At 44.7% G+C, this 12,637-nt stretch overlaps 1 protein-coding gene across 4 annotated transcripts in view; it reads left to right on the plus strand.

Moving 5' to 3' along the window:
- The first annotated feature begins 6,020 nt into the window (after positions 1 to 6,020).
- Positions 6,021 to 12,637, plus strand: part of TOP2B (DNA topoisomerase II beta) — a 61,637-nt gene continuing 55,020 nt past the window's right edge. For 2 of the 4 annotated variants that reach the window (XM_039705187.1, XM_039705194.1), the window contains exon 1: positions 6,022 to 6,487. In XM_039705187.1, coding sequence (XP_039561121.1) covers positions 6,431 to 6,487 — 57 coding nt within the window. In that variant the 5' untranslated portion in view covers positions 6,022 to 6,430. Of the gene's footprint in view, positions 6,488 to 12,637 lie in introns of all 4 variants that reach the window. The other 2 variants (XM_039705176.1, XM_039705202.1) reach the window with 2 other exon arrangements.

Genomic DNA, 12,637 nt, shown 5'->3' on the forward strand with positions numbered 1-12,637 from the left:
CCCCTGACTTTTCTTTTTGTTAGTTAATGATTTTTTTGTAAAGGTATGTGCAAACTCTGTCTGTGGTTCTTCTATTCTGTGCCTGACTGGACCCTTCATAGTAACCCCTGACTTTTCTTTTTGTTAGTTACTGCTTCTTGTCTTCCCCACTTTCTGTTCTCAGGTGTATCATTAGCTCATGTGTTCCTACCCTAGTCCCCTTTCAGAAGGTTATTCACCCAACTCTTTTGTTGCTCTTTGCCTCAGACGTTCATTTGTTCAAGTATTCCAAAATTTGTGGCCTCCTTCTCTTTTTGCCTTTGACCTTGGCATAAACTACGTGGGTATACTGGCCACACTTTAATGACATACTCTGCTGTGGTGGAGACTGGGCCATCTGTTTCTCTTGGGTCTTTCTTGAGACTTTTCTCTTCTTGGGTAACCAGAAGAATCACAAAACTCCCTTCTGAGAAAGGGAATGCAAATGCACACCCTGACCTAGTCATCATTGATTCTAGTCAAAATTGGTGATACAATGAAGCTGTGCAGAAAAGCTTGCCCTTTCTATTTCCTCCTCATAATAAGTCAAAACATTGTTTCAGAGGTGAATTTTAGCTCAAGAGAGCAAAGTACCATCTCTTTAGACATTTCCCAAATAGTGGGCTTCTCTGCTGTCTACATCACTGATCACTTTCCCCCACAGATCCAACATATCCACACGTGCCTTGTATAGAAAAAACTCCTTCACCTTCCTGTCATTCCTGGAATGACTAGACATGACCTTCTGCTGTTAGGAAGCAGTCTTGATACGTACTCAAAATCTATAATGGATTTCAGGAGACTGGAGAAATACACTGGTAATGGATACCTTCAATGAGCCAGGAGAGTCTTGCTGGGTAAAAATGAATTGCACTCCACTCACATGTTCTTGCCCAGTCTGGTTTGGGTGAACAAGGTTTTTTCTGCTAGGAAAAAAATCTGCATGTTTTAGTTAAAAAACCCCAAAAAACTGCTTTGGAAAGAGAGCTCCTTTACAGAGGGGTTGGGATAGAGGGACAGTAAGAAAGGAGTATGTGGCTAACATCAGAAAAGCTTCTCAAGGAAAGCCTAGCATGCTTTGCAGTATTCATCACCCTGAGCTCAGGGGAGTGACTTTCTGAATAGCATGGCATGCCCGAACCTTGCTGGCTGTTTACATTCTCCACACTGATTAAAAATGCCATAATGAAGTTGGTGATTCCCAGCCTCCACAGCAATCTCAGCACAGTATAACTGCTGAGATGGCCACTGCTTTCTCATGTATGTTCAGCACAGACCTCACCTTCTCCATCTGTGTTTTTGCCATTGTTTTTGTCCCTCCAGGCATTTGCATCTTTTCCGACTGCCACCAACTCTTCTAAAAGATTCAGTGTTAATAGCATGGATAGTAATTCTACTCATGTTGAGAATTCCTCCCAGTATGACCAGCTCAGCTTCCCCTGCTTCACCTCTGCATGCAACTTCTCTTGCTGTGTGTGGTCACTGCACAAGGGAGCTTTGTCCTATACAAGGAATTTTGATACAAATATATTTAATTTCTATGACCAGCCTCTGCCGAAGCAACAACTTTGTTTATGCTGCTGAGTGAAAGTGTGTCACAATTTGAGACTGAGCTGAGAGTGAGGAGACTGGGTGGGCTTGGATACTAAAGCCCTTCTAGTCACAGATACATGAGGTTTACAAGTGGCACAACTTCCCTGTTCTGTGTGAGAGACTGCAGCTCAGGCGAGAGGCCAACACATCAGTGCAATGGTGTCTGACACAACCTGCCTCTCCTGCAGCAGGGAGGTGCTGCCATCCAGGAGGAGCTCAGGTGGGACAGTGCAGCAGTCCAGGATGGAGCCCAGGGGTCCCTGTAGCTAACCCTGAGGAATTTTCTGGACCTTCACAGCATGCCCCACCTGAGTTTTCCACACCTCTGCCAACAGCACAGCACTTAACCATCCTGCAGTCCAGGATGGAGCCCAGGGGTCTCTGTAGCTAACCCTGGGGATTCTGCTGGATCTCTTCCCCAGCTACAACCTGGCAGTAGCATTTCACAGCATGCCCCACCTGAGTTTTCCACACCTCTGCCAACAGCACAGCACTTAACAGGTTAGTCACCAGAGGAAGAATTGGATGGTAAACAGGGTTTAAGCTGTCCAAACCCCGTGTCAAACTGTCACAAGTGGGACATTGTTTCTGGAGGATTAAGATGGAAATGACCTGATGTTTTTCAAGAGACTGGTTGTGGAACAGTCTGGCCCCAGGAACAGCTACTAACAAAAGTGCCATGGATACATCAGGTATTTAAGTCCTGGGCACAGTTCAGCTGAGAGTTGGGCAGTGCATTGACAGTGCACACCCACAGAAAACCACTAGCGTGGCCTCTTGCTAATTCAACAAAGGTGTTTGAGATACAATTGTGAAAGAACACATGACCTGGCTAAATTTATATCGTTAGGTGATCCAGCCATGGGTAGACTTCTCTTCAATACTGTGGAACCATGGCCTGAAGGTCATTCACAACCAATGCAGTACAAGTATGTTGGTCACTCATATTGTACTGCCACAACCCTAGTCAATAATTTGGTCAATTATCTCAAAATTATGTTAATGAATTATAATAAAATTAAAAATGAAGTAGAATATGGAAATTATTTTATTGCGAGTGTAGATATTTAATATTAAAATATGCAGTGTTTGTTTATACCTCATTACAACTACATACAATGTGGAATGTATAATGTAATGGGCATCAACTTAGTTTCATAAATATTTTAGCACAAAATCACGCTTTTTCCTGTGTAGTTTACAAAAAAAGGAGAGCTGTGGTTGGTTATTTAAGTAAGTGCTTGTATTTGAGTATGTTCACAGATTAGATAAATGTACATAGTTACACAAATGGTCATATTTTAGGCCCTTTAAATCTGAGTCCAGAAAAGCCACATAGAAATAAGAGGTTTTATTAGATAGTAAGTAAACTAGAAGCAGCAAATAACTTAGAATAAATGGGAAGTTTGTACATACCAAGTATAGAAGTACTTAAAGATCATACGTACAGCTGTCTTACTGCTAAAATGATTGAACACAAAGTAGTATTACAATAAATATTTTGCTTACTAAAAGCAGTAGTGAAACTGGTTTAAGTATATCATTGTTTTGAAAGCCTCTAGGGTACTTCTGTTTATGTTATGGTCTACAACTATGAGGACAAGTAAATCTCAAATGAATTGAAATAGGACTTTGTGTGTACTCTCTCAAGGGGATTATTAATTCAAAATGTCACACAGTAAGTGTGAAGTATTTGACATGAACTGGTAGTGCACGATTTGGGCAGGTTGCATCCAGTAAAGTAATTCCACTCCTATCAAAATGTTATGGCACTTGAATTTGATTCATGCTCAAATCTACTTCTATGTTTGTTTTAACAGGGATCTCTTAAAATGTGATGAGCAATCTCATTTCACTGCTTCACCGCTGCAGCCCACAGAAGCAGCTGCTTTTAGTCTCGTGAGAACTTTGTCCCACAATCCTACATGACTAGCAATGCAACCACTCAGCATACACATGTAAGTTTTAGGGATAAAACCAACATCAACAATAAGCCAGTAACATGCTGTGCAGCTAGTGTAGTATAGGATGAGAATTAAATAAAATCCAACCTGGATGAAGTAGTTTCAAAGACTAAAGAAAATGCTTAAGGTAACATCAGCATTTCCTCATAAATCTGCTCCAGTGTGACACAGACTGAACATGTCTGACCATGCACGTTCAAAGACCAGTAACTGCCAAGAAGAAACTCCCTCTGTCTCCCTCTAATATATATGGAATTGGCTGCCTTCAGGTTAGATTGCTATCTCCTGCTTGGCTCACATTGCAAAAGGCACACTTCCCACACTAAGGACAACGTATTTACTAAGCAACTCGAGCTAATGAGAACATAGTTCACTAATGTTTGGGACTTGCTCTTTTTCTGATGAATACAATAATGTATTCATTACTACTGATGTAAAAAGCTTTGAACAGATGCACTCCTTCTGATTTCTCTGATCCTCACAATATTCACTGCAGCAATTCACTATATATGATTCATTTTACCGGGTCCTACATATAAATTTGAGATTTTGGGCGAAAAAAAAATCAACGTACTAATCAGCAAGCTCAAAATTCTGAAGTACTAGGCATAACCCTGTAAGTGTTACCCTGTGGTTCTGCAAGACACTCTTTATCTTGCCAAAAGGAGAAGAAAACACAACCTGCAGCTCAGAGGTACATGCAGCTGCTGGAAACTAGGCTGGAACAGATAACTTACTGTCCCTTCTAGGCAGATGCCATTATTTTCCATAATCCCTATGCAGCACTTAGATATTAGTTTAATAGCTTCCTTAGAAACTGGCAGAGTAAAATTATGCTAAATAAGCAATATTTACTAGAAATTCTTCTGATCCTTCCCTTGAGGCATAATTGAACATTACTACTGACTCCTCAAAAGTGGCTGCTCCATTTCCAATCCCTTTACTCCTTAGGAAAAGCATTTTGCAAAAGGAAAAACCTTTAAATTATTGCTCTTCCTTTGAAATGGTTCTCTGATTTGTCTGCTAGTTCAGATGCAGTGCTCCTACTAATCCCTCCTTTTGAGACTTTACATTCTTAATAATTCAAGGAGTGGAACAGGCTGGACTAGGTAGGTCCTTTGCATTTCACACTGCAGAATGAAAATTGCTAATTGAGAAGCTGTGTGTGCTGAAGCATTGTCACAAAATCCGGTTATAACATTTACAGTTACATATATAAGTATATATATCTAATATTTGTGCAAAGTATGTTGAACTGTATGATACTTAAAATGACGTGAATTTTGGGCTTTGTACACACACCTGTTAGACCTAGAACGCAGATGTTTTTTGGCCACAGCGTTTATTTCCAAACGGTGAATAGGGCTGTACTACAGAGGGTTCTGTGCTGTGTACAGAACGGGGTGCTGTGCTCTGTGACCCTGTTTGAGGACTTCACACGGTGATGCTCTAACGTAGGATAAAGGCTGTGAGCTGTCCGAGTTAAAGAGCTCTGGGGCCGCTCCCCGGAGGCCAGAAGAGGGCAGTGGATTGTAAACACTCCTGCCTGGAGCCCTGGGGCTTCCAGCCTGCTGGTACCGCCGCGGGTCGCAGCGGTGGCAATTCCAGGGACCGGTGGCGGGGCTGGCGGAAAGGGGCAGCTGCCCGCCGTGCCCCCGAGCACCCGGCCCGCCCACCGCATCAGCTCTTCTCCGCCCGCACATCGCAGCACCATCCACCGGGAGCAGCGGGAAACGGGACAGCCGTGCTCGGCCGGTCCCCGCACCAGTGCCCCTGTGTGGTCGCGGCAAAGGGAGGAGTCTCCCTGCCCGCTGTCGCAGAGCGGGAAGATGGACGGAGGGAGCCTGTGGCTGACCAGGCAGCTAGGCACTGCTTCGCCTGGGTCTCTATCCCGATCCCCATCCCTATCCCGATCCAGCCGCTCCGCCTCCCCTCACGCCGCCCCCCGCGCGCGCGGCAGCGCCCCCTTGCGGGCCGTTCGCGCCCCGTTGCCTGCCCCGGTGACGCCACACGCGGCCTCTCCCTCTGGCTTCTCGCATTGGCCGGCGCCCCGCGCAGCCTTCCCGCCTCCAGCGCGCGATTGGCGGGCCGGCCCGTGATTGGCGGGCACAAGGCGCGGGGGGGAAGAGGCCCGGGCCGGCTGCGCGGGGAGAAGCGGCCGCGGCGCGGACGCCGAGCGGGGCGGGCGCGGTTTTTTATTGTCTACGCGCGGTGTCCCGGCGGCGGCGGTGCTTCGGGTGTTGTGTGGGGAGAGGAGGGGAGGAGGCGACGGCGGGGGAGCGGCTCCGGACGCAGGGTGGAAAGAGGAGGGGAAGAAGGAGGGGGCCGGGCCAGCCCCGGGTGTGCGTGTGTGCGGGGGGCGCGGGGTCTGCGCGGGAACGCGCGCGCGCGAGGGGCGGGAAGCGAGGGAGTGAACGAGGGAGGGAGGGGACGAGGGAGGCGGGAGGGAGGGGGAGATTTTTTTATTATTAATCTGTTTTCCGGGCCTTTGTGGCTGCGGGGGGGGGACGGCCCGGGGCTGAGGAGGAGGGCGGGAGGCAGCAGCGCTACGGCGGCGATAGCGGTAGCTGTTGTTGCCGCCGTGAGGCGAAGGGACCGGCCGTCGTCCCTTTAAACTAGCGAGAGACGCAGGCCCGGCCGGGCCCTCCCTCCTTCCCTCCCTCTCGCTGCCTCCCCGCCGGCGGAAGGGGCGCTTTGTGCGGCCCCTGGGCCGCCCTTGCTCGGTGCCGGGGCGCCGGTGAGGGCGGGAGAGGCGCGAAGGGCGGGCGCGGAGCGGCCCCAGGCGCGGTGTCGGTGCCGGCCCTCCCGGCCGCCTCCGAGCGCCCTCGCCTCGGCTGAGGAGAGACGGGCAGAAAATGGCAAAGTCTGGAGGAGGAGGAGGAGGAGGCGGCAGCGGGGGACTGACTTGGGTGGTAAGTTGTGGGGCTGCATCTTGTTGTTCGTGGGTTTTGCTACTCGTGTTTTGTTATTATTACTATTATTCCTGTTTGCGTCCCTCGCGTGTGTGGAAAGAGCGCGGGTTGGCTTTGAAAGGAGGGAGGAAGCTGAGGGAAGGAGCTGGGGGCTGGCGTGGAAAGAGAAGCGCTGTAGAGCCGCCGCTCGGTGGAGGGCTCCGGGATAGGAGGAGGAAGAGTGGGCTTGGAATTGGTGTTAAAATCTCCCCAGATTTTATCCCTGTGGAGGGCTTCTCGGGGTGCTGGGAGCCGCATGGAGGAGGTCAGTCTGTGAGCAAACAGGTGGGAAGCTCCCGGGGGTGGCGGCTGGGTCATCAGGGCTGTCTTGAAGTCGCTGTCCTCCAGGGCGAGATGTGGTCTGTCTGTCTGTCGTCCCGCCAGAGCTGCGGGTATTGCCTCTTGTTCCTAGAGCAAAGCCTTTGCGGGCTAGCAGAGGGTCTTTGTGTTGATCCCATTTGCTTTTCCAACTCTGTGTGAAGACAATACTCGAAGTTCCCAAGTTTCAGAGACAGGAAGCAGGAGCTGTGCGCTTGCTGTTCCATCTTGGCATTCAACTCCATCATCCTCCAGAAGTTGTAACTCTGTAACAGGCCCAAGAAGGGGGTGCTTTACTGCCTTCCGTGGATTGGTCGGAAGTATTAAGATTAGAGAGGGTGCCGGTGATAGCTGGCTCTAGAATTGGTGAGTCCTTTTGAGCCTCCTTCGAGTCCTTTGAGAGTGCCGGCTCCCCGTGCTGAGGTGCTGCCCTGGTCAGCAGTAAGAGCGATGCTCTCAGGTTTTGGTGAGACCTGAGAGGAAGGAGGAGCAAAAGTGACCTGAAGGGGTCTGCTTCAGCCAATCAGTAACTCCCCAGCCTTTCCCTTGCTCAGCGCAGAGGGGTAACTTCTTTAATGTTTAAGCAGAAGACACTAGATCTTGATGGACAGGTATCTTTCATCAGACACATGTGCTTTGCAGAGGTGGGAGCTTCTAACGAGTCTTGTTAAACAGAATAACAGCAAACTTGTTCTTCTGTTCTTCTACATCTTGAAGCTGTTGAAAATGAAGTATTACTGGAATGAACAAATCTGGTGTGTTCTGATGGTGGACTATTTCCATGGATCTAATTACTGCATTTTATGTTGGTAATTCTCTTTAATTTTAAGAAGTTGGCAGTATGGAAAGGTATATTAAAAAAACGTACAAGTTTCTGGGTGTGCCATTTGAAATCACACAGTTCAGCCATGGGAACATGTCTAAGTTGAGAAGCTGTTCTCCTTTCTTTTCACAATACTTTACACTTTGGATGGCTCTTCAGAATTAAGGTTTTACCATCTAGGTTTGACCAAGTAATTGAAAGCTTTACAGCTCATACAGAAACTGCAGAATGAAGTGTGAAAATTACTGAATAGGCATTTTTATTGAAACATGTTCTTAAATGTAATGGGGTTGAAATTATGGTGAGTCAACAGTTTCCTACAACTGGAAATGATCAAACTTTTCATTCTCTAAAAGCACTAAAAGTTAAAAGTGTTTTTGTCAACTCAAGAGTAGTTACAGGGAAATAATCAGATTTTAGTTGAAACTGTGTTCATTTATTTTTTCAGAAAACAGTGGGACATTCTTTCTTTCTCTCATGTGCATTTTAAATGGTGAAGGTAGGATTTCTGAGCCAGCTCCTAAAACCAGACCTGTTCCATGTCAGCTGTAGAACACTGGCATGCAAAAGAACAATATTGTTGTAGCACAGAATTGAATACGGCCATGGCCTGTGTGCCAGGCTGGAAAAAAACCTTTGGTTTAGGTGGTGGTTCATTTGTAGATGATCATATGATGTCCTTGAGGAGGGTGAGAGGGACAGAGGTAGGGACAGAATAGTTTCAGCTGTCTGGCTGTAATCTGCTTGCCATATATCTGCTGGATATGCAACCACTTGCAGTTCAGTTGTAGATCATTTTGAAACCACCTTGATTTTTTTAGAGTTCTTGCCAGTGTGTTGAAACCACTGGGATGCTTCTCTGTCTGAGTAATGTATTCTCTGTAGTCTGTGGTTTCTTAATAAGACCACGAGTTAAACAATTGAAGGGTAACAGAAAAAAGTCTGGCCCTAAAGATGAGGAGTCATTTAAAACTTGGTGGGATGTTAGTTTCAAACCAGCAGATCCTGTGTACAGAACCTATTTGCTCACATTTTAGTAAAGAGTAGTGTGAGTAACTTCAGCTTTGGGTGTGATTCAAAGAGCATGCTTGTAGGTAGGAAAGAATTACATGCAGTTGTGAAAAAAGAAAGGTACTTCCTATAATAGAGAATTTTTAGCGTGACTTTCATAATGAGACATCATACAAGCATCAGATGATACCTTATTTTACTTTTAAAAGAAAGAAGAATTAAATGTTTATGGAAACAAACAGCAAGTCATCTGTGTTTTCAGCTGTAACAGGACTTGAAGAAATATAGCTAGTTAGGCACAATTACCAGTGATAGAACACATGAGAGTACAGTAACTGAAAGTGCATATTGGGAAAATAATTTAGTATTATTAACTGGAGACAAACCAAGATAACCTCTGCTTTATAAAATGTACTTGCTTGGTTTTTAATAGCTTTTTTTTTCTTGGTCTGGTTGAGGATTTTCTGAAATCAACTTGCAGCTCTGCACTCTAATACTTGGTAGAAGGGGGAGTTTTGACAAAGTGATATAAATTACTTTTGGAGGGTGATCTCCAAGTGTCACTTACAAAAGTGCTAAGTTGTATTAAGAGTTAGGTACCAAGCATGGATTTGTAACTAGGAGAGTTTTCATTGGTAAAATATGATGGCATTTTATAATGCTAGAAAAACTTACTGTGAACTAAAGAAATAATACTTCAGCCTCTGTGTGTGGAACTACAGAAAATGAATTGTAATGGCACAGTAATAGCACTTAATTTGTTTTTATAAACATGCCTTTCACAGTGAAGGAGAAGTCATTGTAACACTTTGAAGTGCGTTGGTTCTGATACAATGGTAATGCCCACAAAACTGAGTGTTTCAAACAAGCAACATTTAATCACTTAATTCTGTCAGTGTTTTCAAGACTTTTTCCTCAACCCTAAGAGCTACATGAGCCTGGTAAATGGAAGCTGAGAGTGCTGATAATAATTCAGGACTTTGAACACTACTTCCACTTCCCTGTCCTTGGTGAAAGGGGCAGGTTTTGACTCTAGGAAATGTTAGCTTGAAGTGAATGTATGCTGAGTGTTCATATGACTTCTCTTTTAAAAAACATCATTAATATCTGCTCTTTAGATGAAATGAAGTGGAAATAATGTATATTATTAGTAAGTGGAAATATTGCATAATTTTGGGTTATACTTGTTTGAATAAATATAGTAGTTGTATATTGGTAAATGAAAAGAACCAGCCTTTCAGATAATCTACATTCAGATATAAGCATCTTTCAGAAGATTCAGAGTTTACCTTAAAAATAAGGTAATTTTAACTTAATACTATCTTTTTTTTAAAATATGAAGAGTTAATGTAATTGATAGATAGTAGGATCAATATATTTTTTTTAAAAGCACCAACAAATAAAGCCCACTCTAGTCCTATTAAAGGGACTTCTTCTATTGTTTCATTTGAAATCAAATATGTTTAACTTAATAAAGGGATGACTTCCAGTTTGATTTGGCTTTTAATATGTTCTGAGAGGATTAAAACAAGTGTTCCTCTTGAACAATGTCCGATAACTTCTAGTGATGTGCCATAACTCACCGGTTATGGCTTCTGCCCTGGGAGGTTTTGAACTTTAGGGGTAGTTTTTTTGCATCTGAAATCTGAACTGGATCTCTGCTGCCCCAAGGATCTGCTTTTCACTGCTGCACCGAGCTCTGACCATTCCTCCGATGTGGGAGCAGGGCTTTAGGATGGGAGCCATGCCGGCGTTCCAGTCCTCGGAGGGAGAGTGCTGGGCTGAGACAGCGCACCAGGAGCAGCCTTGTGTCACTGCTCTGTAAGCTGGCAGGGCTCTGATAGCCTGCCTCAAGAACAAACATGGGAGCCATGCCGGCGTTCCCTTCTTCTGCCCAGGTAGTGCTCGGAGGGAGAGTGCTGGGCACCAGGAGCAGCCTTGTGTCACTGCTCTGTAAGCTGGCAGGGCTCTGATAGCCTGCCTCAAGAACAAACAGTTGGCAGATATGGTCAGTAATATGAACAAATCCTAATGGAATTGTCTGCTTTCAGAAATAGGCATACTGTCCTAGAGGTGAACCAAGGGTAAATGGCCTTTTATCCTTTTTATTGCTGTTCATTACTATGCTGTTCATTTCAAAGGAGGAGTAGGTGGCTGAAGTTCCTACTCCTGAGTCCTTTGGACCTCTTTAGTTGCCTCTCCAGACCCAGGTTAGAGCTCGGAATTAACTTTCTGTTCTTTCCATTTCTTTATCTGGATCAGGCCTTCTGTTTCTCCGCTGGCTGCAGCTGGGCTAGGACACAGTTGTCACATGTGTAACACTTGTTACATGCGCTGTTAGTTGGTCTTATCTTTCCTCTGCTGCTCTGTGGTGTCTGCAGAGCAGGAGGGGCGTGGGGGAAAAGTCTTGTGTTGTTGCCAAGCCTTGTTTCAGTGCAGTTCTCTTCCTTTATATGAGTGTCTGTCTTTTGCTGTTATGACCAGAGAACTGGGAGGTTCCTTGTCCTGCGTGTCCTTACCCTCCCTCCTTTTTTCACAGTTATACAATGAAAGGAAGGTCAGACCTGAAATACTGGCCCAAATGTATTGGTATTAATATTTACTTTTGGAATGTATTTCTAACTCTGTAGCCTTTGAGCTATAGAGTTATATCCAGCAGTTGAGGGGAAGCATCATTCCCTCCTGGTCCTGTAGTATTCCTGATTCTGCTGCCCTTAAGGAAGCAGTGCTTTGAAGAGATGTCATGACTTCCCTGGGTATTCCAGCACCAGAGGGAAATGTTTGTGGTTCACTAGAGTGAGTCAGAACCAGTAGTTCTGAAGAGGGATTCCTCAGGTGTTTTGGTTTGCCTACCAGAAAAAAAGTGGTTGCTTCTTATCCTCTTCCCTCCACACCAGCATTCATTAAATACTTTTGTTGTCCAATCTTCTCCTTGTCAGAGTGCTGAATAATGCAGGATCAAAGAAGTGGTAGAGGTGATATCAGGTGGAGGCTTGGTACTGGAACAGGATTGGGGCCACGTCCTGGACAGCAGCTGAGCCAGTCCCACAGCTCAGGGCGTGCATCTGCACCCTCGGTATTCCAGGCTGGGAGAAAACCTTGTTCTGGCATAGGTGAAGGAGTGATGGATGCATAGGAGTGGGGAGCTCAATTGTAACCAAGTCTAGGAAGGGATACATATCTCAGGGTTTGTAGAGGAATTGATTTTAGAAGGTTTGTGGGCAATTACTTCAGGTGTTCAGGGAGGGAAGGTGTATGCTCGAGCACGTGCCCTCTGTTAATGTTTGACCTGTGAGATTTGTGTGTGTGTGTACATTTAATTTTTAAGATGCCTGTGGCTGTATTGTGTTAGTAAGTAAGGAATTACTTTATTTGGACAGATAAAGTAACTTTTCCAAATAAAAAAAACATATAAGTAGTCTAAGATAGACAGCTTATATCTGAAAAAATTAGTGATTAAATTTAGTGTTTCATTTGCATTCACTTTATTTATCCAGAAGTAGGTTTTTTACCTTGCATCTAAACTGCCTTGTGTGTCTACATGCAAAGGCAGTCTGCAAATGCATGTTTATGTTTAAATAATGAAAAGCAGCACATGTGATTCATAGCTGGTGGATGGGAGCGATTCCATCATTGGGGGTGAGTTTTATACAAATATAATAGATTATATATAGAAAACTTAAGAATGAAAACTGTTACAGAAATTTAATTTTCATTGTTTGAAACAGTAAATTTCTTGCAAGCCACCCACAGTGAAAATATTATTCTGCATAAAGTAGGTGCTTTGAATGTTTTCAAAATCAGATTGAGGAAAAAATACACAGTTCTATATGTGTATAACTGTGTGAAGACATCTCTTGAAAATTGCAAGCTTGGAAACATAGTGATGTCTTCTCAAGTACTTGTACTGGAACACAGGTGTTTTGGAAGAATGTATTTTTAAGGCTATTATTCCAGAT

Source organism: Passer montanus, unplaced genomic scaffold, assembly GCF_014805655.1.
Source record: "Passer montanus isolate IOZ18808 unplaced genomic scaffold, ASM1480565v1 scaffold10, whole genome shotgun sequence".
In the NCBI taxonomy this organism is placed as follows: domain Eukaryota; kingdom Metazoa; phylum Chordata; class Aves; order Passeriformes; family Passeridae; genus Passer; species Passer montanus.